The following is a 24,915-nucleotide window of genomic DNA, read 5'->3' as shown; positions in this document are numbered from 1 at the left end:
CTTTTTATGTTTACCACACGACGAGCCCAATTGTTTTTTTTCTTTCTAAAAATGGCATGCTTCGTTCTATTTTTTTTACAGAATACCCAACCAAGACCTACTTGCTTTCCTCAGCCCTGCTGGGCAGCAAATCTTTCAAGCCGACGAGGGATGTATTTGCTTGCCCAGAAAATGGGCTATAAGTAATAAGAAATGGGCTGTAAATTTTAAAAACACAACAAACAGACAATTAGTTTTAAATTTTTTAGGATTTCGAGATTTTAAATTTCCTGATTTTTTCCGATGAAAATTATGTTGGATTTTATATTAATATAAATTTATTTTTCAAATTAGTTTGAATGTGACTCGAAATTTCGGAATTAAAAACAGTTCGGACCGCACCGAAATATGCAAAGTTTCGTTGACTTTATTGACCATGGCCAGAATATGGGATGTAGTGCTAACACAAAGAATATGAGCTTAAAAATCCTTAAGAATTAGCAAATGGGATGTGAATCATTAGGAATAATGGCAGATGAGTTATATGTTGTTTTGCAAATATTGGGGCTGACTTGTAGGCCTACTTAGTTCACGTGTATGCCTTCCTAAAAAATAGGCTGACGCGTACGCAAGACTCAATCAACTTAGTCGACACACGAGAGCATTGACTGTTGGATGTCCATCTAACGACCGCCATGCTTCTTCAATCTTTGATCTTCCTGCTCTAGTCGTTCAAATCAGTTATGTCTACTACGCAACTTTATTCTTGTAGACTTGTGTTGGGCCTCCAAGCACAGAGTTTTGTAGGACAGTAGCAATTTTCCCTTAAGTGGATGACCTAAGATTTATCAATTCGTGGGAGGCAAAAAATGAAGATGGTCTCTCTCAAACAACACTGCAACCAAATAATAAAAGTCTCTTGTGTCACCAACATACCAAATACAATGGTAAATTGTATAGGTGTACTAGTTCGGTGAAAAGATGATGATACAAGTGTACTAATGACAGTAGATGTTGACATTTGTAAAGTAACAATAAAAAATCCGCAGACCACATCTGAACAAAAATCGGACTGGAGTCCTATACCGGTTAGCATGGATGGTAATTAAAGAGCACACTAAGTACTCTAGTAATATAAGGTCGGTCGTAATGGTAGTATCATAACTAGTATCATGCATGTCAACTAGACAATTTTGATGAGGTGTCATAGAATTAAATGAAGAAAGAGAGAGTTGAGTATCATATCATGTACCGTATCATAATAAGTGCTATGTTACTATGTGTCATATATAGCAATAAATAAAGTATTATATGATACTCCTGCCGTGTCGATGCATAAGTCATCTTACGAATAATCAAATAATCTCAAAACACTTAGGGGCTAGGGCGGTGCATTAAGTCCCACCTCGTTTCTTGTTTCTTGACATGAATAAAGGAATCAACCAATACGAGACGTGGGGCGTGTATGTTTTTAATGAGCTGAGACTACCTTGCACGTCATGCAGTGGTTAGTTCATTGCATGCAATCTATCCATCTAGAGGTAATATCACCGGAAGTCATAGAACTTGCACTCGATGTTCAGTTTGGTGCTAGAACTTTGAAAATACGGAATTGCAGTTACTTAACTTGACTCAAGCGTGCACATACGGTTACAAAAATACATAGGTGATTTGTGCAAAAATGCTTCGGCCTAGAGCCCTCACTCACTGACATGTAGGGCCGTACACACTGATATGTCTGCATATGTATTTTGTGACCGTATGTGCACGCTTGAGTCAAGTTGAGTGACTACAATTCCGTATTTTCAAAGTTCTAGCACCAAACTGAACATCGAGCGCAAGTTCTGTGACTCCCGGTGATATTAACTCATCCATCTATACCTATACTAATTCTAGACTCCCTAGAAATTCTCACGTTAATTAGATTTTATGAGTCATTAATATGGTGGGACCGAATTATTACAGTGGAGATTGACTCATAAAATCCTACATAAAAATATATGTTTTTGCTAGCTCAACCCTCTCACGCATCTTTCTTTCTTTGCCACGCACCTCTCTCTCATGTGCCCCTTTTAAACTTCCAGGTCTGTCTCTCTTTTATTAATCTATCTAGCTGTCATCTATTAATTAATCTATATCTATATCTATATTAATTAGAGACTCTCGTGAAATTCCCATGTTAATTAGTAATCAGGAGCCGTTTATCTGGTGGGACCGAATTATTATAGTATAGATCTTACGTTGACTCCATAGAAGTTACTACCACGTTAATTTCAAATTTCCTAGAAATTATGAGAGTCCTCGGATGAAAAGAGACCTAAAGATCAGAACATATGCTCTGTCTATCTAACAAAATCTGTCACGACTCCCTCCTTCCTATACATCCCATCATCTCACGACTCTACCCCTCAAAATATCCTAAAAAATATTTCGCACGACTCTCTCCTTCCAATATCTCACGAATCTCTCCTTCCTTCCTCTAGGTCCGCCAAAAAGGAAAATAACTCCCGATCTCACGAGAGTCGAGCCATCTCCGGTGGCGACCATGATCTTGGAAGTCCAACCCTCCCAGGCAGCGACCGTGAGCTCGCATCAAGCCTTCACTCCCCCCTTCATCCCATCAGACTCCTCCCCACGGTTAATCTTGCGCAAGTCGATCGGTACATGATCCGTATGTGCCCTTCAGATTCCTCCTCGCAGTTAATATTGTGCAATTCGATCTGTACACGATCAGTATGTTTGTGATGCTGCAACTATGTTTGTGCATTCTGGATGACAACACAACCAATAACTCTTTTAGTCTTAAACTATCTTTGTACTATCATGTTGTATCATGCGTGAAATAGGCTATGGGTATTGAAGTTTGTACCATATGTATGGCTATATTTGTTTGCTCAATCCCACCGGAGACGCTGCATGAGGTGCCAACCGTGGACGGGGCATCGTTGTGGCCTTCATCTTCTTTGCGGCCTCCTTGGCGAGGGCCGTCGTCGTCGCCATCGGTTTTCTAGCTCTTTTGGCTCCGGCGGGATGGCGGCGGGTCGTCGCCGAAGAGGCGGTCGCCACCCCGACAGCCATTGTAGCGATTGGAGCTGGAGCTTGAACCTGGTGGCCTTTTTTGTGCGGCGTAAGGGAGGAAAACCGAATTTATCCTCCCTTACGTCGGGATAGGGGATCGGTTAGAGCTGGCCTAAGACAAAATTTACGACGACATAAAATTCAACGTGAACTGATTGTCAATTTGTCATACGGGTGTGATGATAAGGAAGCAAGTGAAACCAGTTAAACGAACACGGCTGCAAGTTTTGCATGATTTCTCCCGATACCATACTCTACTGGTAGACTGGTGTTGTTTAGGCATAGTATATCTTTATTTTTATCTTTATCTAATAATAAAGGACGGAGATTTTCATAGTTCTCCATACATTATTCCTTCATATCCGTTGATTTTGCATTAATTATGAAGATTGACTGCTTAGATTTAAAATAAACGAGAAGAGCACAATCTTTTCCTAAAAGAACCGTATCTGTCGTTGTTGGTCCGTTGTCTTCCATCTGTTAAATTGGCCTCTGGCCTGACCCAACTGGGCCTTCCTTCTCTATTAAACTTGGGCTTCACATATCACGTATATGCCCAATTAATCACACAGAATACGTAGGTATCGGTACCATGCCGGGGTCTACCCGATTTTCTCCAACGCTGCCTTGCTGATTCCGTTCTTCCTTCTCCCTTGCCGATCTCCTTCCTCTTCCTATTTGATCCTACGCGGTCTCCTTTCCTTTCTTTGATCCAATCCTTACCCTCTTTTAATGAGGACGGCACGGTAAAGCCAATCCCCTTGATTTCCTTCTCACAAAAATCTTCCTGCTCGCATGCAACCACGAGAACAGAAACCAATCGGATCGAAGTCCTTAAAATCGGCAAGGTGCAGCCAGCTGTTGGAGGGCAAGCGTAAGCTCCACCTTGCGGGCGCGGGACGAGGCGGTCGACCTGAGGCTTGGCACCGGCGAGTTCAATGAGGAGGACGTAGAGTGGCTCCTGCTGCTAGGCCTCGCATGCCACGGCGCCCGCAGGGGACGCATCCTTGAGGCCGTCGACCCGAGTCTCGACGTTGGCGATTTGAGGAGGGCGACGCTGCTGCTGTGAGTCCAACGCCAGGGTTGTTTCTTGGCATGAGGCAGACCCATGACGGGAAGCGACCAATGGAAGAAGAAGCCTCCAAGTGTCTGTGCGTGCTACCGGCAATAGGTACTTGAGCTTTGGCCTGAACTCCTTTTGGTATGCCACCCTGATGTCCAGGGCCTCCTTGTGGCGGTGGCCTAATTAAGTTGAGTTATATCATTATTGATCTCAGTACTTGCAAGTGCTACAGAATTCCTGCTATGAGAGGGGTCAACTAAAGTCCCTAAGAAACAGGCACACGTGCCGCATCTAACTTTAAGATCCTAAAGTATACAACGTACGTTAAGAGTCTGCACCCTCCCTCAGGGCCGCTTCCATCGCCTGCTGGTTCTGATGTGTGCTGCAGAATTTGAGCTCAAGATGTCTGGGTTCGACTTGAGGAACGCACGTCGGCGTGGAGGTGCGAGGAAGCAGGTGGTGCCAATGATGGCCGCTCTAAATTTGTAGTGCACTAGGTTGAAACGGCAGGGGTTGGAGGACGGTGCGTTGCCACAGCTCCAAATCCGACTGCAAGCGCCGCATGGAGCACTTGTCCTCTCCCCTGACGTGGTGCCAAGACTAGGTTGAAACGGCCGGGGTTGGAGGACGGCGTGTTGCCACAGCTCCAAATCAAACGCAAGAGCCACATGGAGCCCCTGTTCTCTCCTCTGACGTATGAATAGCTTGTTTTTACTCACCCTGGATCTTTCGTACACACACTACATGCACGTGTATCGTCCCAATGGTTTTAGTATATTTTTCAGATTGAATCTGCATTCTGTGCAATGTCATCAGTTCATGACGTACAGTGACAATATCTCTTGAATCGATTTAGAGGGTATTTTAATTTTGGAGTAGCAGGCATTTTAGTTCAAAGGAATGAAATTGATGGTACTCATCTAACAAATCCTCTTTTGATATGTCTGGAATAACTTAATCTTTTTATAGATAGATTGACGCAGGACCTCGTGACCAACCAGGAAGCACTGCCAACCTTACACAAGTGCACGTCCCGTTAGTTCAATGTTGATTAATTTTTTTAGATGGAGCGGCACAAATAGTTATATTTTGAGAATTCATTTGCGCATTTTGGGTTCCCTGCGACTCCAGCATCTTTACATCTTTTCATGTACTCTGAAGAGATTCAGCGAGGTCTGTCATGTAAAATGTTATCTAATTAAGCTTACAGAAATTCATATCATTGGCAAGTATTGAATTGTTACTGTAAGAGGAAGTTGTGCAGCTATTATATACTCACAAAGTTAACAGCATGACATAATGTTCTTTGCTATTAGTTGTGTTTGATTTCTTCCAAGATTTGCAACATCTAGACATTAGAATTATGCTATGAAAATGGATGACCCAAATTTGGTTTTAATACATAAGGACAGGTTTGCACAATTGGTCAGCACGTGAAATTTCTGCCTCTGAGTTAGCTAAACCGAACACATATAGAGATCAGGGATGCCATGTGTTCTTGCTGTTGTTTGGTGAACAGGAAAAAAAAAACCCGCAGCTAAACAATACTACTTATTGTTTATTCGAGCTCGGGCCTAATATTGACCAAACTATTACGCTTTGGGCCTGACCCGGGCTTCAAAGTTGAAGATTGAGCATTTTAATTCTGGTTGGCCCGAGTAATGCCCAAGTTTAACTTGAACGCACGACATCACCAAAAAGAGGGTGAGGGCCCCTCAGGGGATATGGCGTTGAAGGGCTGCTTAGTTGTGCCCACGTTGCCGTCTAACGGTATGAAAATATGCGGCACTGACGCACATGCTGTTGTGCATTTAGACCATGGAGACATCGTGTTGCCATCAGTGTCCTAATATTTCACGCTGAAAAACCGCGGTTGCCTTAGGGTGTACGTGCATGAAACACAGGTGGATGAGGTACATTTGTGGGTGGGGCTGTGGGGAGCAAGCCATGGCGCCTTCTGTGGATGGGGTTTTGGCGACATGCTGATTATGCTAGGGGCATATGATAATTTTTCTTCCGTTGCAACGCACGGGCATGTGTGCTAGTCTTGGATCATATGGATACAGAAGAAAAATCAGGTGGGTTATATTAATTAGAATCTTGCTGAAGATATGGCGCAGAAAAATCAGAGGTTTGCTTTCAGAGAAGTACTAGCGATCATCACCAAATTTATAATGCATACCGTAGAAAAATAAGTAAAAGTCTTTTTTGTTTTGTTTTTGCGAATGAATTGAAAACGTTAAAGTCAGAGGTGTATTCGTCCTAGAATTGTAGATGCAGAACAAAAACAGGTCCTTGGCCGTGACAAGCAAGTGCAGGGCAGAAAAACGTACGCAGCTTTCACTTGCAGACGACGGGCACCGGGTTCAGATAACCACAAGCACAAAAACAACAAGTTGTTGAAAGTCTACACGGTAATAGAATAGAATGTGTCACATCCAGCATCGGTCGACAATCGTCGCATGGAGGAGCAAGCTTAGCTCAGCTGGGACTTTGGACAAGAATGGAAAATGTATCCTACGTCCAAGTGGGGCCGGCCATCTCCAGCCTCTCCGTCGCCTCTACTAGGTTTGGGCTGCATTCGTGGGCCAAATATGTATATTATACCCTAGTAGTAGTTTTAGGTGAAAATCTTGGGTATTCTAGGGAAGTCCCATGAAGGGCCCCAGAGCCGCCGCTGACCATCGATGTCTACTTTCGCCGCCGCAACTGTGGCTCTTCCAGGCAGTGGCGAAGCCAGGAATATAGTATGAGGAGGGCCAAGTGTAGTAAATCCTTGCTAGGGAGGGCCAGCTTATGTTGCAACCATTGTACATCTATTAGCATGCATATTAGACTTAATACATTAATGTTAGGGGGGGCTAGGGCCCCTGCTGGTCCCCCTGTCTCCGCCACTGCTTCTAGGGCACGTCGCCGGAACCCGGCGGTGTGGGGTGGCGCGGGCGTCTGCGACGATGGCGGCGGGGAGGACGCACTACCAAGTGCTCGGGGTGGGGCCGTGGGGGCGGCGGCCAGCAGGTGGGAGATCAAGGCAGCGTACCGGCTTCTGGCCAGGGAGATGCACCCGGATGCTGCTGGGGACGGCACGGCGGCAACGAAGGCTTCATCCGGCTGCACGCTCGCCGACCCCGACGAGCGCTCGCGCTAGGACCGGGACGTGGTCTGCCGCGCCGCCGCGATGATGATGCGGCCGGCTGGGTCGGCGGGGCGGGCGTTCCGTAGGCGGACCTGGGAGACGGACCAGTGTTGGTAGGACGGCCGGACACACGCGGCAGCTCTGCTCTTTCGGTCCCGGTGTGTGGTCGTCTTGTTCAGAGACACGGTGCGGTGTCGCGGTCGTGCTCGCTCGGAGAAAAACCGCGTCAGCTCCCGCGCGCCGTTCGTTCCGTCTTGGACGGCCCATATCGGGTGACGGGTGTAAACCGCGCACGGCGAGAGACGTTTTTAGAAGATCTCTTGTGCGTTCGATCATAATTACTCAGCAAAATTTCTTTTTTCCTTTTCGAAAAAATATTTTGTTTTTCTGGTTACCCATTACCTTCATTACCAAGATTGAAATATGTAAATCAATTCATTAGTACTCCCAACGTTTCATAATTATTGTCATGATTTTAGTAATTTAAACTAAAACCACCACGACAGTAAACAGAAGAGTAAATTGTACTTATATGCACATTAATGGCCTACATACCAACTCTTTTGGTTCGAGAAGGAATTATTGAGTACTTACTACAATCATCCATGTCGATCATTTTTGAGAGATTGTCACAAGGATAGTTTTGGCAGCGTGAAAAAGGAATATTGCAATTATTATTTTTTGCGATATACTTATAACAAAGAAAGAGTAAGAGGCAACAAAATGTTTAGGAATAAATACTTTGAGAACTTATCATACATACAAGAATTGTGTACGTGCTGAAACCTTTTTTTAAAAAATGTTGTTTTTAGGCTAAACAAGCTTCACTTTATTAATTGATAACAAGGTTTATAGGGATACAATGGGTATCAGGTGCAGTAGCCAAGTATGGTGTCCTTGAGAGAAACCTAGAGCGTATTTAGTGAGGTTCTTTCCTTTGAAGATAAGGGAGCATGGATTCAATTCGGCAGCAGATATGATAATTTCTCGGACGATGCTTGCAGCTTCCCACCAGAAAATCCTCGATGACCTCCTTACAATAAAATGCAACCATAATATGGTTCAGAAATCAATACTTTTCAGAATGATTCGTCATCTTGATCATGTTCAACAATAATATTATCATTCCACCACCTAAGGCCCGCTCAGGTCCATGGAAAGGAAGGAGAGAGCATTGGGCTATTTCTCGCCGTAACTAGTCTCACCTCTGGGCGCGAGGGAGTGGGCCGGTCAGTACAATAGCGCCACTAGCCCAAGTGTCTTTTTCACTTTGCTTTTCTTATCGAGTTTCACTGTTTTTCCGGATTTCTTCACGTTTTTTATTTTCCTTGTTTATTTCTTCAAATTTTTCTTTCTTTATTTTTATTTTTATTTTTATTTTTATTTTTTATTTTTTCCATATATTTTAAATATACATTTTAAATGTTTTAAATACATATTTCACATTTTTTACTACATGATTAAGATTTTTAAAAATATATGTTTTGATCTCTACCTTTTTTCATATACATCATACCTTTTTGTATGTATTCAAAATATTTTTTAATAAATGTTTAACATTTGTGAAATACATGTTTTTTGTTTTTTCAAATACACATTGAAACATTTTTGTTATGATACGAAACATTTTTTCTTAAAGTTTGTGAACATTCTTTATTTACACAGATAATAAAATTAAATGTCATGATCCTTTTTTAAAGTGAGTGTTTTTTTAAAATGTGAAGTACACTTCTTTGAATGGGGATAAATATTATTTTGAATTGCACAAGCAATGGTGATATTGTATAAACATTTTTTTTAAATGTCACATACATTGTTTTCAAATGTGAACATTTTTTTACGCTAGGACCTAGGTAACATTGCATTCCACTAGTTCGAGGACCATCGTGAGAGTACAAGGACCGTGACTATAATTATCTCTGCCCCCCTGATTGTTGTTTGGGCCATTTCACTGCAAGAAACAAAATTCTTAGTTGATCCAATCATAGTTTGGGATTGAAAAAACATACTCTGCTTAAATATGAGTCAACTCACCGGCCGAGGCAAAAGATAGAGAGGACTTAATCTAACGAAGAATGGCTCACCTACTTGCAATTTTCAAACCACATTTGATGTCGCATCTCTTAATAGTTTATACCGAAGATCAAGTTTGGAGATCGAATGAACCTTTCTTGAATGTTTCTTAGCTTCCTCCATCCCTTAGTTTAGTAGCTCCTGACAGCAATAGGTCAGCTAATTAGATGATGATCGCATCACATGCATGGACATGTTAAGAATTGTTAATTTTTGTGTCATCGTCTCTCTCAAGTTTTGATCTCTTCTCCTCTCCCTCTCTTCCTCCGGCTCCATGGGACGATCACTTCTTCTCCCTCTGCTCTCTCTGCTCTGCCTCTCCTTCCTCAAAGGTACACTGTAGTTAACATTAATCACTCTTTATCTGTGTTTTGTACAACACTGATAATAAGTTCGTTAGTGTCGTTTTTCTTTCTATTTTTGTGAAATTTTCAGTTTTTTTTAATCAAAGGGTTTTCCCCTTCTGATTTTCATTACTGAAAACCAACTGCAAACCAAAAGTATTCAGCCTCACACTACCAAGGTCCCACGCAACGCAGCATAAACCACCTAAACCAAAAGCCAACATGAAATTTTCAGTTACTTCACTAAGCTTGTATCTAATCAATGGGCAATATATATGGATTGTAATGGTAATTAATGGCGAACAGGAGCACGGCCTGCCACGTTCATGGTGACGAACAGCTGCGGCTACACTGTGTGGCCCGGCATCCTCTCCAACGCCGGCGTGGCACCGCCGTCCACCACTGGATTCATGCTCTCCCCGGGCGAGTCCCGCGCCGTGGCCGTAGCCGATGGCTGGTCCGGCCGCATGTGGGGCCGCACACTCTGCGAACAGGGCTCCTCTGGCGCCGGCTTCGCCTGCACTACCGGTGACTGCGGCACGGGCACAGTCGAGTGCTCCGGCCGCGGTGCTGCCCCGCCGGCCACGCTGGCCGAGTTCACGCTCGCTTCCGTCGGAGGCGACGACTTCTACGACGTGAGCCTCGTCGACGGCTTCAACGTGCCGGTGCTGGTCGCGCCGGCGAACGGGAGCTGCCCGACCACAGACTGCCCCGCCGACATGAACGCGCAGTGCCCGCCGGAGCTGCGTGTCGTCGTGGCCGGCGCGGCGGTGGCGTGCCGGAGCGCGTGCGAGGCGTTCGGGACGGAGGCGTACTGCTGCAGCGGCGCGCACGGGACCCCGGCGACGTGCGCGCCCACGGCCTACTCAAGGCTGTTTAAGGCCGCGTGCCCGCGCGCCTACAGCTACGCCTACGACGACGCGACGTCCACGTTCACCTGTGCCGGCGGCAGTGCCGGCTACGGCGTCGTGTTCTGCCCCGCCGGCGGGTCGAGGTACGCTCGTTGGATCATTGTTGTTGGACGTGCTCGGCACGTCGTGGCTATTTGGCATTTCGATCGCTTCTTTTTGTGGACGTGCGCATGTGGACAGCGTAGAATGCATCATGCACAACTTGACACGAATTATATTACGGTTAAATTAACTAGTACTCTATATTATGTCTATACAAATTATATCTGGATGTACTTTAACAAAATTGTATTATATTATGTGATAAACCTCTTTTTTAAGTTATTATGTGATTGTCTAAACCTACGGGCCCCAACTCTCCATGGAAAGCATCTTTATACTTAAATGAGATGCTAAGTGCATGAAAGGAAGTACTCCCTCAGTAAAGAAATATAAGAGCGTTTAAATTGTTATTTTAGCAATTTAAGCTATTATATTTCTTTACGAAGGGAGTAGTAACTAAACTCTCCATGCATAGGTGATTAACTTCTTTTAGCTAAACTTCATTAATTATTTAACAACTAAACTCTCCATGCATAATAGACATTTTGTATAGTTTCACATGTTTGGGTGATTGGGTCACCAAACTGTTTTCGGGCATGGCAGAGCTGGGAAGTGGTTCAGTTTTACTGTCCTAAATAAATAGGGATTCATACTGGACAGGCAATCTATTCGAGCAGCAAAGTTGAGTTTTGGGCAGTTTTCTAAATTTTGGAGGTAGGATAGGGGTACTCTCCTTGAGATGCTCTCTGCTCAAACTGATACTTTTCTCTTGTCCTGGACCCAGTGGGAACCAGGCGTCGCCACCGACAAGTGCCGCCTACCCACCAATGGTGTTCTCGTCTGGGGGCGCAGATCCGGCGACAATCACCCTCCTTCCTCTCCTCATGGCCATCTTTCAAGTGATGTCGATGCAGTGAACAGGGTGATCCCAAACATTCAGCAAAATTTGCTGGAGGACGGGCCCGGGCTCGGTTGGCATTCACCCAAACAAACGGCAGATTCGTCGCGATACCAACCTGCACCGCAAAGAACACTTCAGGTTCCTCCTCGACCGGGCAGTTCCTCCTCGACTGGGCAGTGGCATGGTTTCGGAGTGTGTTCTCTCGGATCCCACCCGAGCAGTATTAGGCCATGTGGCAAATTTTGTTTAGATGCTCTGTATTTTGAAGAGATATTACATTTTTCATCCCGAGGCGCGAACCTAGAGAGAGTCTTACTTCTTCTTTCAGGAGCTGGCAAATGTGTACATGAACAGATAGAGATGCAATTAAGTTTGTTTGAGTTTTCACCATTCAGAGTTCTTTCAGTAGCTCCAATATACCAGGACAAATAACCCTCTTACAGGTTGAAACAAGGCAAAATGAGGAAGAAAAAAAAGAGAGCAGATGCACTGGAGACACATAAAAGGGAGAACCAAGATTTTGCTACGATGAACCAGAGATTACTTGTTTTTTATTAAGAGGGGCAAAGCAGGTAGACACATAAAAGGGATTCCATTTGTAGACACCAAAACAGTCACTACAGTCTACAGGGGCATTCTCCCAGCTACACTGAATGCTGCATACTGCAGACTACACAAGATTAATTGACAGCGGGTAGATGCGAAAAGGATTGGTTTACTCACTGTTAAGGGGGGCATCTAAGACAGTGATCACCTTACCAAAGCGCTTCGAGGTTCGCTGTGCCCATTCACAGACCCCCGGTAAAATTCTGCTTTCAATGTCTCTATTCTGCCCGTAATCATCCTCACCCCAAAGTGCTTCTGTGAGCCTTGGTTCTATTGTCAGCTGCTCAAGAACAGAAGCATTTCCCAAGATAGAGCACGCCAGCTCAATCTGAGACTTGTAACACTGAAACCCACCCATGAAGACCGTCTTAAGATGATCATGGCGACACATACAGGGACCTTCCGCCCCCGCCACCTCGGCACTGAAGAAAGCACCGGAACTCAGATAGAGCATCTGCATTGGAAGCTTGCAATCATTCGGTCAAACTAATCCAAGTACAGTTCTTTCTTGAAGGTTCATATATTTAGTCTTTGCAACAAATAAAATGGTACTCACATGCAAGTCCAATGTCTCCAGTTGGGGTGCAGTGTCCAACCAATGGGCCAGTTGAAGAAGTCCATTATCTTCATTTAACTCTCGACAATAGACAACAATTTGACAAGTCATATGCCTCAGATGCATAAACATGCCCTGTGGTCTTAATGGCAGCTCCAGGGACTGAAACATGACAGGAACAAATAAGATGACACTGACAGTAACACCAAGTTTCAAGAATTATGAGGTAAGCTAAAAGAAAAAAAAATAAGGTAACCTGTGCATATGTTGATATAATAGCTCGCACAATTAATATCTTCACTGGGGAAATGCTTGGAATTACATTGAATGCATGGGCCAGTGCAGAAGGATTAGTGGTATCAAACGCAATTGTCGCCTTCTCTAATTTTGAGCAACCATGAAGCACTATAGGGATTAGTCGTCCTTCGTACTCAAAATGAGCAAGATCAGCTGCATGAATCACAACCATCTGGACGTCTGTTCTAGCAATCAGCAATTTTTGAAGTTTATCGAGTTTGTGTGGTACGATTAAGTCATCCACACCAGAACACCTGATGATCTCTAAGTCCTCAAGTCTTGAACATTTTGCAAGCAAGCCTGGAAAATCTCCAAATATCTGAACAGAGTTTAAAACAAGCCTTCTGAGTACTGTAAAGCGGCATATTCCTGAGCTTGGCTTTATAGAAGCACCGGCGAGAGACAAGGACTGCACAAATGAGCTACCTTGAGCATCTAAGGCCTCAAGAGGAAAGTGGGGAGCTTCTTCAACTGGGTAATCAAATAGCTTAAGATCAAAATCTATTATTTTTGCCTTTGATGAAGCGGCAAACCGAATCCACCTGTCAAGATGATGAGAGTCCTCTTTGTGCAGGTCACAGCTGATACTGAACTTATTGATTCCTATCCCACTATGCTGTTGAATAACCGAATTTACAGTCTCAATGAACTTTGCTCGTGTTATTTTGGTACCACACTGATTAGTGGATTGGTCATTGGTGCCAGTGCCATTAACCTGATCAGCGGGATTGTCATCGGTGTTAGAATCCACATCAACGGGTTCATTGAAACATAGGTCGCCGTGGAATCTCCAGAGCGTTGTCCAACTTCTTGAAACCATGCTTGTCCTCACGGCCTCTTTCAGTGGCAGCAGTGAGATTATAACCGGCTGAACCTCCTGCGACATGAGAGGACCTGAATTTTTAGAGGGGTTGAATTTTATGTAAAAGTAACTGGCTAACACAATGAGCTCAAAGTGCATGTATTTTGAAGGAGAAATAGGAGCAGATGCAGACTGCAACCTTTTGCTGTAGAGGGGTTTAACTGTAACTAAAAATGAAGGTTCAGATATCTGAACGAGAAATCTGAGCAGATGCAAGCTGCAGTTTTTTCACTGTAGTTTCACCAATTAAGCAAGATAGCCAATTCAAGAGAAAAAACATGAGGTGAACAAGAGTTGAAGCCCACAGCAGCAAATCCCACAAAACAGCAGTCTTTTTTGTCCCAGAGTTCCAGATCCGTGGTCCGTATAAGGGGGGAAATTGAGGAAGTAATTATGGAATGGAAGTTACCGCCGGAAGGTCCTCCATCCGGAAGGACGGACCGTCGGCGAGGCCGTGGTGGTTCTTCGACCTGCTCCGCTTGGCCGCCGCCGCCTCTTCCATGGGCTGCTGCAGGGAGTGAGGGACGAACCCTAGGTTAATAGAGAAACGGAGGGCACTCCGCAGATCCATCCATCCACCGGGAAAACCTAGGAGAGAGGATTGGGGAGAGGAAGATAATGCTGCTCACCTGTCGATCTGGAGAAGGGGAAGGAGGAGCTGCTTCGTCTTCCCCGGCTCCGGCCATCTCTGCTCTGCTGCTCCTCTCCGACCAGAGGAGCTCAGTTCACTTCCACTTCTTTTTTTACACAAGAGGAATGCAAATGGGAAGTGGAGGTGCGGTAACTCTGTGCCTTCAGTTCCTTTCAAAAAAAAAAAAACTCTGTGCCTTCAGTTTAGAGCATCTAGCAGATCCTTAAAATCTCGTACCGGCATACCCTAAAATATATTTTTCACATTTTTATAGTATGACATTTGTTTTGATAGAATAGATTCCGCAAAAAACTTTCATGATAGATGTAGAGCCCACTTGTCATTAGTTAAATTTACAACCAGGTCCCTGAAAAGCAACACAAAACACCCTGAAAACAAAAATGTAAATTACAACTGGGTTCATACTCCTCTATGTCGCCCATGGCGCCAGCATCGTCCGCAGGCGTGGCGTGCTTGAGCAGGACCGCCTCGAAGAGATCCTGGAGGCCGAGCAACGACCTGTCGAGTGGGCCCTCGAAGCGTATCGCCTTGACCTTCATCTCGTAGACGGCGCGCAACGCGGAAGCCGCCGCCCCCGGCCGTGGCCGGCGGCTTTGTTGGTGGTGTGGCCAAGGAACCCGACTGCCTTGTCCACCCTCCGGATGACCTCGTCTCCCCACGCCCCCATGTCCTGATGGCGTCGTCAGTGTTGTGCCAAACGACGCTCTTCGCCTTGGAGATGCCCTCGATTCTGACGGGGCGACCTCGGGATCGGATGCGGGAGGCTCTGGCTGCTCCATGGCGACGCGCGGCCGTCCGAGGGAGGAGCAACGGTGAGATGGCAACGAGCTTAGTGGCAGCGGAGGCATATAATAGAAGCAGTTGGTGCTGAAATTTCACTCCCAACAAGAATAGAGGACATTGTAAAAAGAGGGAGAAATCCTGAAAATATGGTGGATGGGGGACGAAATATACAGGTCCCCGTAAAAATATTTATGGGACGAGCCATTTTACAAGACCTTGTCGGGACAATTTTTTCTCATAATCTTGTAAAACAACGGTTATTTTGCGGGACAAGGCGATCTACAGGATCTGCTAGACATGATCTTAGTCGGTTTAGAGCATCTCTAGCAGATGACTCTAATTTATCTGCTGACTGTCATTCTCACACGAGGATAATTTATCCTCCGTCGCTTATGCCTAGCCAATATTTACTCCACCGCTCGGCGGTGGACTAAAAGATCTCCACTCTGCTTTCTGCCTCCTCTGCCTCTTCTCCTCCCCCATACCCGCCGCCGGCGACCCTTCCTCTCCCCCGTTATTCCCCTCCTCCCAATGGCCGAACCACGTTGCCGGCAGTTCCCGCCGCCGATCCGCAGCACAGATTCACGCCGCCACGAGAGTCACACTCCTCAAACGGCGTCTCCTCAAGTCGCCGACGCCGCGAGATTGCACATCAAACCGCCTCGCCGACTTCCCCGAACTCCCCGCACCGCGGCAGCCGCAGAGGAAGTACTTGGGCGTCTGATGGCGGGGGTTGGGGATGTGGGTGGCGGGTATCACTGACCGCGACACCCACAAGCGCCATTGGCTCGGATCCTTCCACATCACCAAACTCGCCGCCCTCGAGTACGACTGGTGGCAGGTCCAGCAGCACGGCTTCATGGCGCGCCTCAACTTCCCTTGGGGGACGGCGCTCGTCGAGCTCGAGCCGCCGCCACCGGGGGTGGTGAGTGCGGCGGTGGCCAGGAAAAACTGAGAGGCAAGGGAAAGCATCGCGGTGGAGGGCGCCGACGAGTAGTACATCGCAGACCTCCGCCGCCAGTACCCCGAGCTCGTGGAGGCGGAACGAAAGATCCTCGCGGAGCGCGCGGTCGGCGGGGAGGTCATGATCCTCTCCGACAACGAGGCGCACGGCGGGGGCGATGTTACGTCTCCAACGTATCTATAATTTTTTATTGTTCCATGCTATTATAGTATCAATCTTGCATGTTTTATATGCAATACTATATCTTTTATGGGACTAGCCTATTAACTTAGTGCCAAGAGCCTGCTGTTTTTGGTTTTCCAGGAAAACAGTACCAAACGTGTCCAAATGCCACGAAACTTTTTGACAATTTTTTGTTGTACATAAAGATACCCTAGAAGCTTCGGGAGGAGGCCAGAAGATTAAGGAGTAGGCCACAAGCCACATGGGCGCGCCCAAGGGGGTAGGCGCGCCCATGTGTCTTGTGGGCCCCTCGTTCCTCTGTTTGACCTAATTCCAGCTCTATAAATTCTCTAAAATCGGAAAACCAACAAAGAGCCATCTGAAACACTTTTTCTACTGCCGCAAGTTTCTGTTCTCGCGAGATCACTATACATAAGACATAGAGTTACACCATAGTGCCTCGGTGACAGCAGTGGACGGTGGTCGTGGCACCGCGTCCGACACAACGAGCACGAAGTCGCGGGCGAGTGATCCCATCGGCGGCGCGCCGAACTAGTTCATAGCATTGTCGCCGCAGAGAAAGTCCGTGTGAAGTAACAAATAGAAGGGCGCTGAGGCAAAGGATAATGGACAAAAAATGCAGTGTGTGCACCATGTCGGCGTCAGTGTAGTAGGACGTGAAGGAGGAAGCCGAAAAGAACGACGATGGCGATAGCGCCTGTGTAGTAGGACGCAAGCGAGGAGGCTGAGAGGAACGATGCCAGCGATGGCTTCCTTGTAGCAGGACATGGGAGAGAAAGCAGATAGGAACGGTGATTGCACGAGTGTAGTAGGGTAGAGGAGGTTGAGAGGAACGACGCCGGCGGTGGCGCTAGTGCAACAACACGCGGGAGAGGAGGCCGAGAAGAGCGACCCCGACGGTGATGCCAGTGTAGCAAGACACTAGAGAGGAGACTGAGATTAAGAAGTGTCATTAACACAAGTCACAATATGCATTTATACGTTTCACGAGTAAGATGTTAGATCTAATCGTCTACGATCATCGAAATAGAAAATGTGCAACACGAATGTCATGTGAAACTATAAGATGAAGCTACCGGTCAAATGAAAGTTCGAACGGTCTACCCTGTGCAACGAATTTGACAATTTTGTTCAAAATAGCTCCAAACATGAACACAAAATTGAACATTTACGATCGATGAAACTACAAACCGGTCGCAAAAATGGAACCATAACATCAATGTGCATCTTTCATGTAGAGCTTATATCGAATCAAAGCACCACGGTGTAGATTAGAAAGAGCTTACTGGAGTTAGCAGAGAAACCATGTACATGGTGTATATTAGCTCGCGTCCTCTCCTGCAAGAGGGTCCATCATGTGTGCTCGATCACTCGATCATGGCTCGACTCAGCCAAGAGGTGTTTAAATTTCATGCGGTTCAACTTTTAAATACGATCTGAATAACAAAACAGACAAAAAACATCTTGCACAGGACTGGCTAGATCTAATGCATAGTACCAAACGCATCCTAAGAGAAGTGGTATCTCCGTGCATTGTTGTGGTGATGGCCAGAGTAGGGACGGAAATAAGCATCATGGGCAGCCCAACCGCACATATGTTTACTGCACTGCTCCTTGGACTGTTAGGGTATCTTCAACGCCGAACCATACACCTTCTGTATGCGTTCGCACCGTGCTGTTTAGACTGTAGAAGCCATCCAACAGTGACCTATATCGATCCGTAGAGCGGTTCAGACGTGATTTCACCCGCAAAACCTGAGACAAACATGGGGTGCTTTACAAGAGTCCGGACTGATCCCACGCCCGCTTGTGACTACCCTGGCCCACCCAAAGGCCTTCTCTCGCGTCCGCGTGTGTTCTCGCCCCGCGCCAGCTGCCCACATTCATGCCGCTATAGAGCGACCGCTCCCAATTGAAGAGAGGGCGCGACCTATCACTGGCGCCGGCATTGAAGCGGCTCGCCGACTGAGGGCGCCGCCCACGACGCGCCTCCGATGTCCGCGCCTATTCAATGCCGGAGAAGCGTGAATGGACAGGACGGATATCTACCATGCCCATTCAATGCCCCGTCTATCCGTATGCCGCCATTAAGCAGGCTCGTTGGTCGAGAAACCCACTCCGGCACCGCGCATTAACGCACTTGGACGCGTGGCCTCACTGGAATCTTCTATTTAAGGGCGGCCACACCCGGCTATCTTCACAACACAACACATCCGCTCCACATCCTCCTCCTTTCCTCCACATCCGCCATGACCGCAAGCTGAAAAAACACTTTGGGACAGCCTGTCACTCGAAATGAAGTACGCGGTGGCTGCCCATGCTGCCGCCTGGCAGAGCTGCCGTGCCAGGCGGATCGAGGTCGGCTTGCTGGCCAGCTCGCTCGAGGTCTCCGACGACGAGGACGACACAACGATGGAGACGGGCTCCGACGACTCCGCCCCAGCTCCCGCGCCTCCTGTGCACGCCAGCTTCACCATGGAGTAGGCGCAGGCGCACTTGAACGCCGCCATGGCATAGGTGCAGCATGCGGCGGCGCCTTTGTCGGTGTTCTAGCAGGCGCAAGAGGAACAACGGTACAACCAGACCTTCCTGGAGCAGCACTGGCTGGCGAAGGGCCAGATCTACGGCGAATGCGCGAGCGAGGAGGCTCTGGCGGCCATGGCCGCGGCGAACCCAAACTTCGTCCCGGAGCAGTGTGCCATCTACGATGCTGTCCGCGCTCAAGCCACCGCTTGCCAGGAAGCGGCAGCCGCGGAGGCGCGGCTGCAGGAGATCGCGGAGGAGAACAACGCCAGCCGTGCCTCCTATGCGCCGCCGACGAACCATCAGCTGAGCCGGTGGGATGACGACAACGCCGGCGCCAGCATTTCCATCAGGGACCTCACGTCCACCGGCGACGGACAAGGCGCGGACTCCTCCGAGGATGAGTAGGCCACGGGAGGCGGCGGGACCTTGTGTCTCATGTCGGCCGGTCCGTCTCCCGTGTTCTACTCTTCCTCTTCGGAGACCGCAGCTTTACTTCACGGGTTTTGTTGCTGGAGAAGGTGGATGAAGGACGAGAAAGGCTTGTACGCTGGTCGGGTAATTTTTTTTGTTCTAAATGTACGTGATGTAATGAAGATCCGGCGTGTTTGCATGAGTTTCATCCGGTTTATACGAAAATCTGTCGTGTTTGCATGAACTTTGTCCCGTCTGTTGAAAAAGAGTTTGAAATGAATGCGACTACGGTTGAATGACGGCCTCTCACACCTGTGTCCGCGGACTGGTCCTTTTATCTGCAGATGGATGCGGAAGAAATTTGTGGGTTGCAGGAGATGCCCTTGAGAGCAAGTACAATAGGGTGACATAAGCAGGCTATAAGAAATAGAATAATATATCTGTGCTTAGTTGGAGGAAAGAGAAGAGAAGAGAGAAGAGAAACGGGCTCTTGGTTAGTAGCCAGCTGCAACACGAGACCCAAGACACTTTGTGAGGATGTAAAGTGGGCCAACTATTGATAAACTAGTACATATTTAAAACTTACTATTGTACATGCCGGCTAAGAGGTTGGCTGTAGATGTCATCCACCACGCTGCACTTGTCCTCTCCGACGGCACCACCCTGATTCGATCCCATGCTCGCCGTGCTTCCAACCCACCACGCCAACAAGCACACCATTCAAGGCACCGCCCAGATCCGATCTCCTGCACCGCCCCACTCCTCAATGCGACCCTCGGATGATCTCGCCGGCGTGCCATCCCTGCTTCATGCAGCTGTGTCCGTCTCCCCACCGAGTTTCTTGCATTATCAGCTTTACTGGAAGATCAACCGGGTGCGTGAGTACCTCAGTTTTGGGTCCTCTCATCTTGGTAACTTTTAATTTCTACAATCCTAGTTTTGTTTTGAGGAATCAGAATCTTCTTTTTGATGAATAAACGACTGATAATATTTAACATCATGGTTTATTCCCTGTGGATGGTGTGAATTTGTACCATCCATCGTGTATTGGATTTGGTGTTTAGATCACCCAGACTTACATATCAAGATGTGTGCTTCTAGTTTAGATGAATAATGATGAGATAGCAATATTGTGATGCTTCTTACATACACAGATTCCAAAGTATACTACATATGCTTCTACTATGAATAAGTGTAGTAGATGGCAAAAACGTGCATCTCCATGTTTTTGGGTATCTAGTTAACTCCAATTTTATTTTTTAATGCTTCCAATTAAGATGAATCATACTAGAATGGGCCTCCATACCATCCTCATCCAACCGTACCTGACTCTACTCATAGTATAGGAAGTATGTTGAGATTACATCCATGTCATGCTTTCAGATCTCCATGCTTCATACATACAGTACTTATGCATACACAGTTTGCTTCATATTTATAATGTCAACGCTTCTACACCGAGTCCAGTTTGCTTCATACATGTCCAACTTGTGCTTCTACATTGTGTTTAGTTTTGCTTCGTCTCCATGCCCCATACGTGCTTGTAGTCGCATCTACATTTATCTACTTAATTGATGATTAAATCACGCTTCCTAAATTTCATGACTATGCGGAAATGTTTTCTAGCACCATGTAAAAGAATGTGTTTCTGCTATGTAGAAATTATGTTGAGACTACATGAATACGATGCATCCAACTTTCATGATTCATTTGTATCATACATGTGGTTCTTCACGGTGCATAATTTGCGTCATACACACCACAATTATGCTTCTCCATTGCCTAAGATTTGCTTCACACTTGTGCTTTCTACGTTGTGTTCAGTTTGCTTCAATTCCATTCTTTTTACTGGTTCTTAGGCGTCATGTTTGTATCCAAATCAAACTACTCATGCTTCCTTTTTGTGGGACAAATACTCATGCTTCCTAAATCTCTGCAGGGCTAACAGGAGCGAAAGATCATTCTTTGTTGACGGTGAGCATGTCAAGCTTATCGTTGGTAGCTATGGCGTGCAAAGTGAGATCGATGATGTCGGTTGCCCAATGTTTTGTCATCGTTTTGGAAGCAAGCTAGCAAGACACACACTCGGTTGTCAAAGGTCGAGTGTTATTCCCTCGATGATGCCAGCCTCGCTGCTCCTCACCGGACTTGTGGCTCGTGATGTCGACACCGGCAGACTTGACAGACAAAATGAAGTCATAGATGCTAGGTTGGACACGATGGAGGGAGCAGAGTAGAGGGACCGTAGAGGCAGTGCGACATAGTAGTCATGAAGTGTACATACTATGTACAAAGCGATTAAATTGCTAGTGAACCCAAAACCTACAACCATGATACATGGAATCATTTCTGATAAATAAAGAAAGAACACCACATAACACTTCATGGAGAGAAAAATGACTGGATTATGAAGCATGGTTTGTGGTGTTGGAAGCATGATTTTTATATGTTGAAAGCAAATTGAGAACATTTGTATTTCTTGGAATCCCAACCCTAATATGCGTGAAGCATGTGTTCCTGTACTCATGATAATAGTCATTTTGTATAGAAATGTCTTATTTGGTTGTATTAGTCTTCTAGTCGATTGTACTGTTTTTTCCCTTAGGTAGAAAAAAAATTATATTGATCGTACGCCGTGGAAGCAAATTTGTTGATAAACAGAAGCAGGTTGAATTCTGCAGTACACAGGAAGAAAATCTCTTTGATGTTGAGGCAAAGTCACATGAAACTCATGGAAGCAAATTGAAATAATTTTGGATGCAGCATCTGCTTCCTATTCTTAAGGAAGCAACTAGCCTGACGTGAAAACCAACAACCGAGAGTCACGTGATCTCCGGAAGTAGTAGTTAGGGCATGTACATCAGTTCAGACACCGGGTGTCTATACCATCTGTCCACGTCACCTATAGACACCACTAGAAACAATGCGTACAACAGCATGCCTATTTGTTTGGCTATAAGTGCAGGGCAGGTTTCGCTTGAAAATAGGAGAGTCCGCTTATTTTGAGTACGTGCTCAACCTATCATATAGACGGCTCCGCGTACAACGGTAGATATGCCGTCGGTCAGCTGCGATTTGTATGGGATTAGACTGTCGATAAGTTAACAGACAGACTATGTCGTTTTTAATTCTCTCTCTTCCCCACGTCATCTCAAATCCTACGTAACCCTTGTTACAGACAGCTGACTGGATATCGTTGTACATGCCCTTATGGAGCGAAAGAACCATGCAAACAAAGAGAGACGAGAGTTACGGACGCAGTTAGGAAGCACCAATAAATCAGCAATGGAAAGTGACTACTGTCTTGCGTGGCTTAATTACAGGATCGGACGTACGTCCTGCTTCCAATCCAACGGACTCCGACTGGTTTGATAGATGCAAATTACCAGTAGTCTGATGCCTAGTGATGCCCATTAAGAATATACAAACATGTTCATGTATTCTATAATGTCAAATTCATACAATTATAGTATTTTTTGTTAAAAAAATTGTAGTGCTAAGTAACTAGCAGCATTTGGGTAAACAAATATTATTTTGTATGGATATTTGCTAAATTATTTTCTTAAAATGGACTTTAGCAAGGATCTTAGAAAAATAATATTACCACAAGATACACAAATCAATTTACACTACTGTATTTGTAGATTTATCTTTTTCCCATGCATCATTAAATATCTCCATAATTTGGGGAGCTTGTTTATAGTGTATGAATCAATCAACTTGGTAGATATTCTTGATGTCAAGACTATCAAGTTTCGATGTGACTAAAAAGATGATTCTAGGGCTTACAAAATGTCTAACATGCATGAGTTACCGTGTGCTAGCTCCTGTTCTGCATGGCGACACATTCTATTATCGCGTGGACTTACAAACCTGTCGCCCACTAACTAGTCTGTCTGTAAGTGAAAGCTACGTACGATTTATGTAGTGATCCATCGTCACTTCTGATTTTTCTGTCCTGCGCTAGTCACGACCAAGGGCCTGTTTTTGTTCTGTATACAGTTCTAGGCGGAATATACATCTGATTTTTTTACTTATTTTTCTACAATGGGTTTGCTAAAGCACATCTAGATGTGCTTTATTATTGCATATCTAAGTCCTATGTCAATGATTTCATGTGAACATTCATGCGGGTAATTTTTTTTTGGTTTGTCTACGGCACATCTAGATGTGCTCTAGTTATTGCACATCTAAGTGACTCAATCAAAGTAGAAAGAAAAAGAAAATAGACTAATGAAAATGCTTACACGAATCTTCACGTAAAATCAGTGGTATAGGACTTAGATGTGCAATACTTATGGCACATCTATATGTGCTTTAGGAAAAAAAAATTAATTGAGTCATTTAGATGTGCAATACTTAAAACACATCTAGATGTGCCCTAAAAAGACTACAATATATACATTATAGAATTGCCGATGATCGCTATTTCTGTGTAAGCAAATCTCTAAAGTTCCTGGACCGTATCTTCCGCTAGATCTTAATATAACCCTACTGACTTTTTTGCCGTTTGATCGGGATAATCAAGTACCCGTTTTCTTCTGCATCTAGAGGATCCAAGATACTAGGCGTGCACATGATTTGTCCTGTACTCCGATCCCGGGGCTCCGTATTTAGTTTGGATATTTGCTAAAGTATTGTTAAAATGGATTTGACCAGGGATCTTACCAAACTAATATCATCACAACGCTTCACAAATAAATTTACGCTAGTGTATTGTAATATATCTTTTTCCCATGCATCCTTAAATAACTACATAATTTGGTAGATTATTTATGAGTTTTGCTTTGGTACACCCCCAAAAAAGTTTACAGATTTCGATGCATATTCAAGATAGAGATTACCCAAAAATAGATAAAGATTAGCAGTTATCCCTTCATTCAAAAAGACACTTCTATTTCGGTACAACCCCTCTCTTAATAATACGTCGCCCGCCCTTTAAAAAATAGAGATGACGCCGGGGAAGTCCGCCATGGGCCGGCCCATAGTGAGTGCACCGGATAGAAAATCCAAGCGTACTACTCCTTCCGTTCCTAAATATTTGTCTTTTTAGTGATTTCAAATGGACTACCATATGCAGATGTATATAGACATATTTTAGAGTGTAGATTCACCCATTTTACTATGTATGTAGTCACTTGTTAAAATCTCTAGAAAAACAAATATTTAAGAACGGAGGGAGTAGGTATAAACCCGGGACCTCTAGCAATCGCGAGCATGAAGATAGCCACTAGAAGTGTTCAGAAAAAAAAGGTAGCCACTGGAACAAACCAGCTTCGGTGACGTACCATAGATAGCTGAAGAAATTAAGAAGCATGCAGTGTGTCCGACCGGCCGCAAAACGCCGAACTGTTGCAGGCGCACTCCCCAACGCCAATTGGACTCATGATCTACCTGGAACCGTTTCTGTCCCTATCATTGCAGAATTTCTGTAGATTTGTTTTTTTAAGAAAAAGGGTATTAAAAAGACGTTCTCAATTGATTTGATTTAAAAGGGCAATACTCTGCGCCGGCGCACCGGCGCAGCGATTCGACCGGTCGAACCAGG

The 24,915-nt window shown here is 45.5% G+C and overlaps 2 protein-coding genes across 4 annotated transcripts; one reads left to right on the top strand and one right to left on the bottom strand.

Annotated features, from left to right (window-relative positions):
- The first annotated feature begins 8,890 nt into the window (after window positions 1-8,890).
- LOC109738170 (thaumatin-like protein 1b) lies at window positions 8,891-12,212 on the top strand. The gene is made up of 2 exons (XM_020305216.4): window positions 8,891-9,661; window positions 9,980-12,212. The coding sequence occupies exons 1-2, from the start codon at window positions 9,604-9,606 to the stop codon at window positions 10,966-10,968; spliced, it is 1,047 nt and encodes a 348-aa protein (XP_020160805.2). The 5' UTR covers window positions 8,891-9,603; the 3' UTR covers window positions 10,969-12,212.
- Window positions 12,046-14,671, bottom strand: LOC109746097 (F-box/FBD/LRR-repeat protein At2g04230). Of its 3 annotated transcripts, none has more exons than XM_020305214.4 (5): window positions 14,478-14,671; window positions 14,258-14,356; window positions 12,946-13,863; window positions 12,690-12,851; window positions 12,046-12,587 (listed from the first exon to the last, which is right to left on the bottom strand). In XM_020305214.4, the coding sequence occupies exons 1-5, from the start codon at window positions 14,532-14,534 to the stop codon at window positions 12,243-12,245; spliced, it is 1,581 nt and encodes a 526-aa protein (XP_020160803.1). In that variant the 5' UTR covers window positions 14,535-14,671; the 3' UTR covers window positions 12,046-12,242. The 3 variants fall into 3 exon arrangements, with proteins under 3 accessions (XP_020160803.1, XP_040251064.1, XP_040251065.1); XM_040395130.3 differs by having other exon boundaries at window positions 12,046-12,599; window positions 14,478-14,652; XM_040395131.3 differs by having other exon boundaries at window positions 12,046-12,599; window positions 14,258-14,353; window positions 14,478-14,639.
- Between the last annotated feature and the right edge of the window lie 10,244 nt (window positions 14,672-24,915).

Source organism: Aegilops tauschii, chromosome 7, assembly GCF_002575655.3.
Source record: "Aegilops tauschii subsp. strangulata cultivar AL8/78 chromosome 7, Aet v6.0, whole genome shotgun sequence".
Classification (NCBI taxonomy): domain Eukaryota; kingdom Viridiplantae; phylum Streptophyta; class Magnoliopsida; order Poales; family Poaceae; genus Aegilops; species Aegilops tauschii.
Note: the sequence above shows the minus strand (reverse complement) of the source record. Positions and strands in the feature narration are given on the sequence as shown.

Bases quoted from the DNA above. Each gene is read 5' to 3' on its own strand.
- LOC109738170 (XM_020305216.4), top strand. From the start codon at position 9,604: ATGGGACGATCACTTCTTCTCCCTCTGCTCTCTCTGCTCTGCCTCTCC. The intron at 9,662-9,979 runs GTACACTGTAGT...AATGGCGAACAG, and splicing joins CTGCCTCTCCTTCCTCAAAG to GAGCACGGCCTGCCACGTTC.
- LOC109746097 (XM_040395130.3), bottom strand. From the start codon at position 14,534: ATGGCCGGAGCCGGGGAAGACGAAGCAGCTCCTCCTTCCCCTTCTCCA. The intron at 12,852-12,945 runs GTTACCTTATTT...GTCATGTTTCAG, and splicing joins TTATATCAACATATGCACAG to TCCCTGGAGCTGCCATTAAG. The intron at 12,600-12,689 runs GTGAGTACCATT...AATGATTGCAAG, and splicing joins TGGAGACATTGGACTTGCAT to CTTCCAATGCAGATGCTCTA.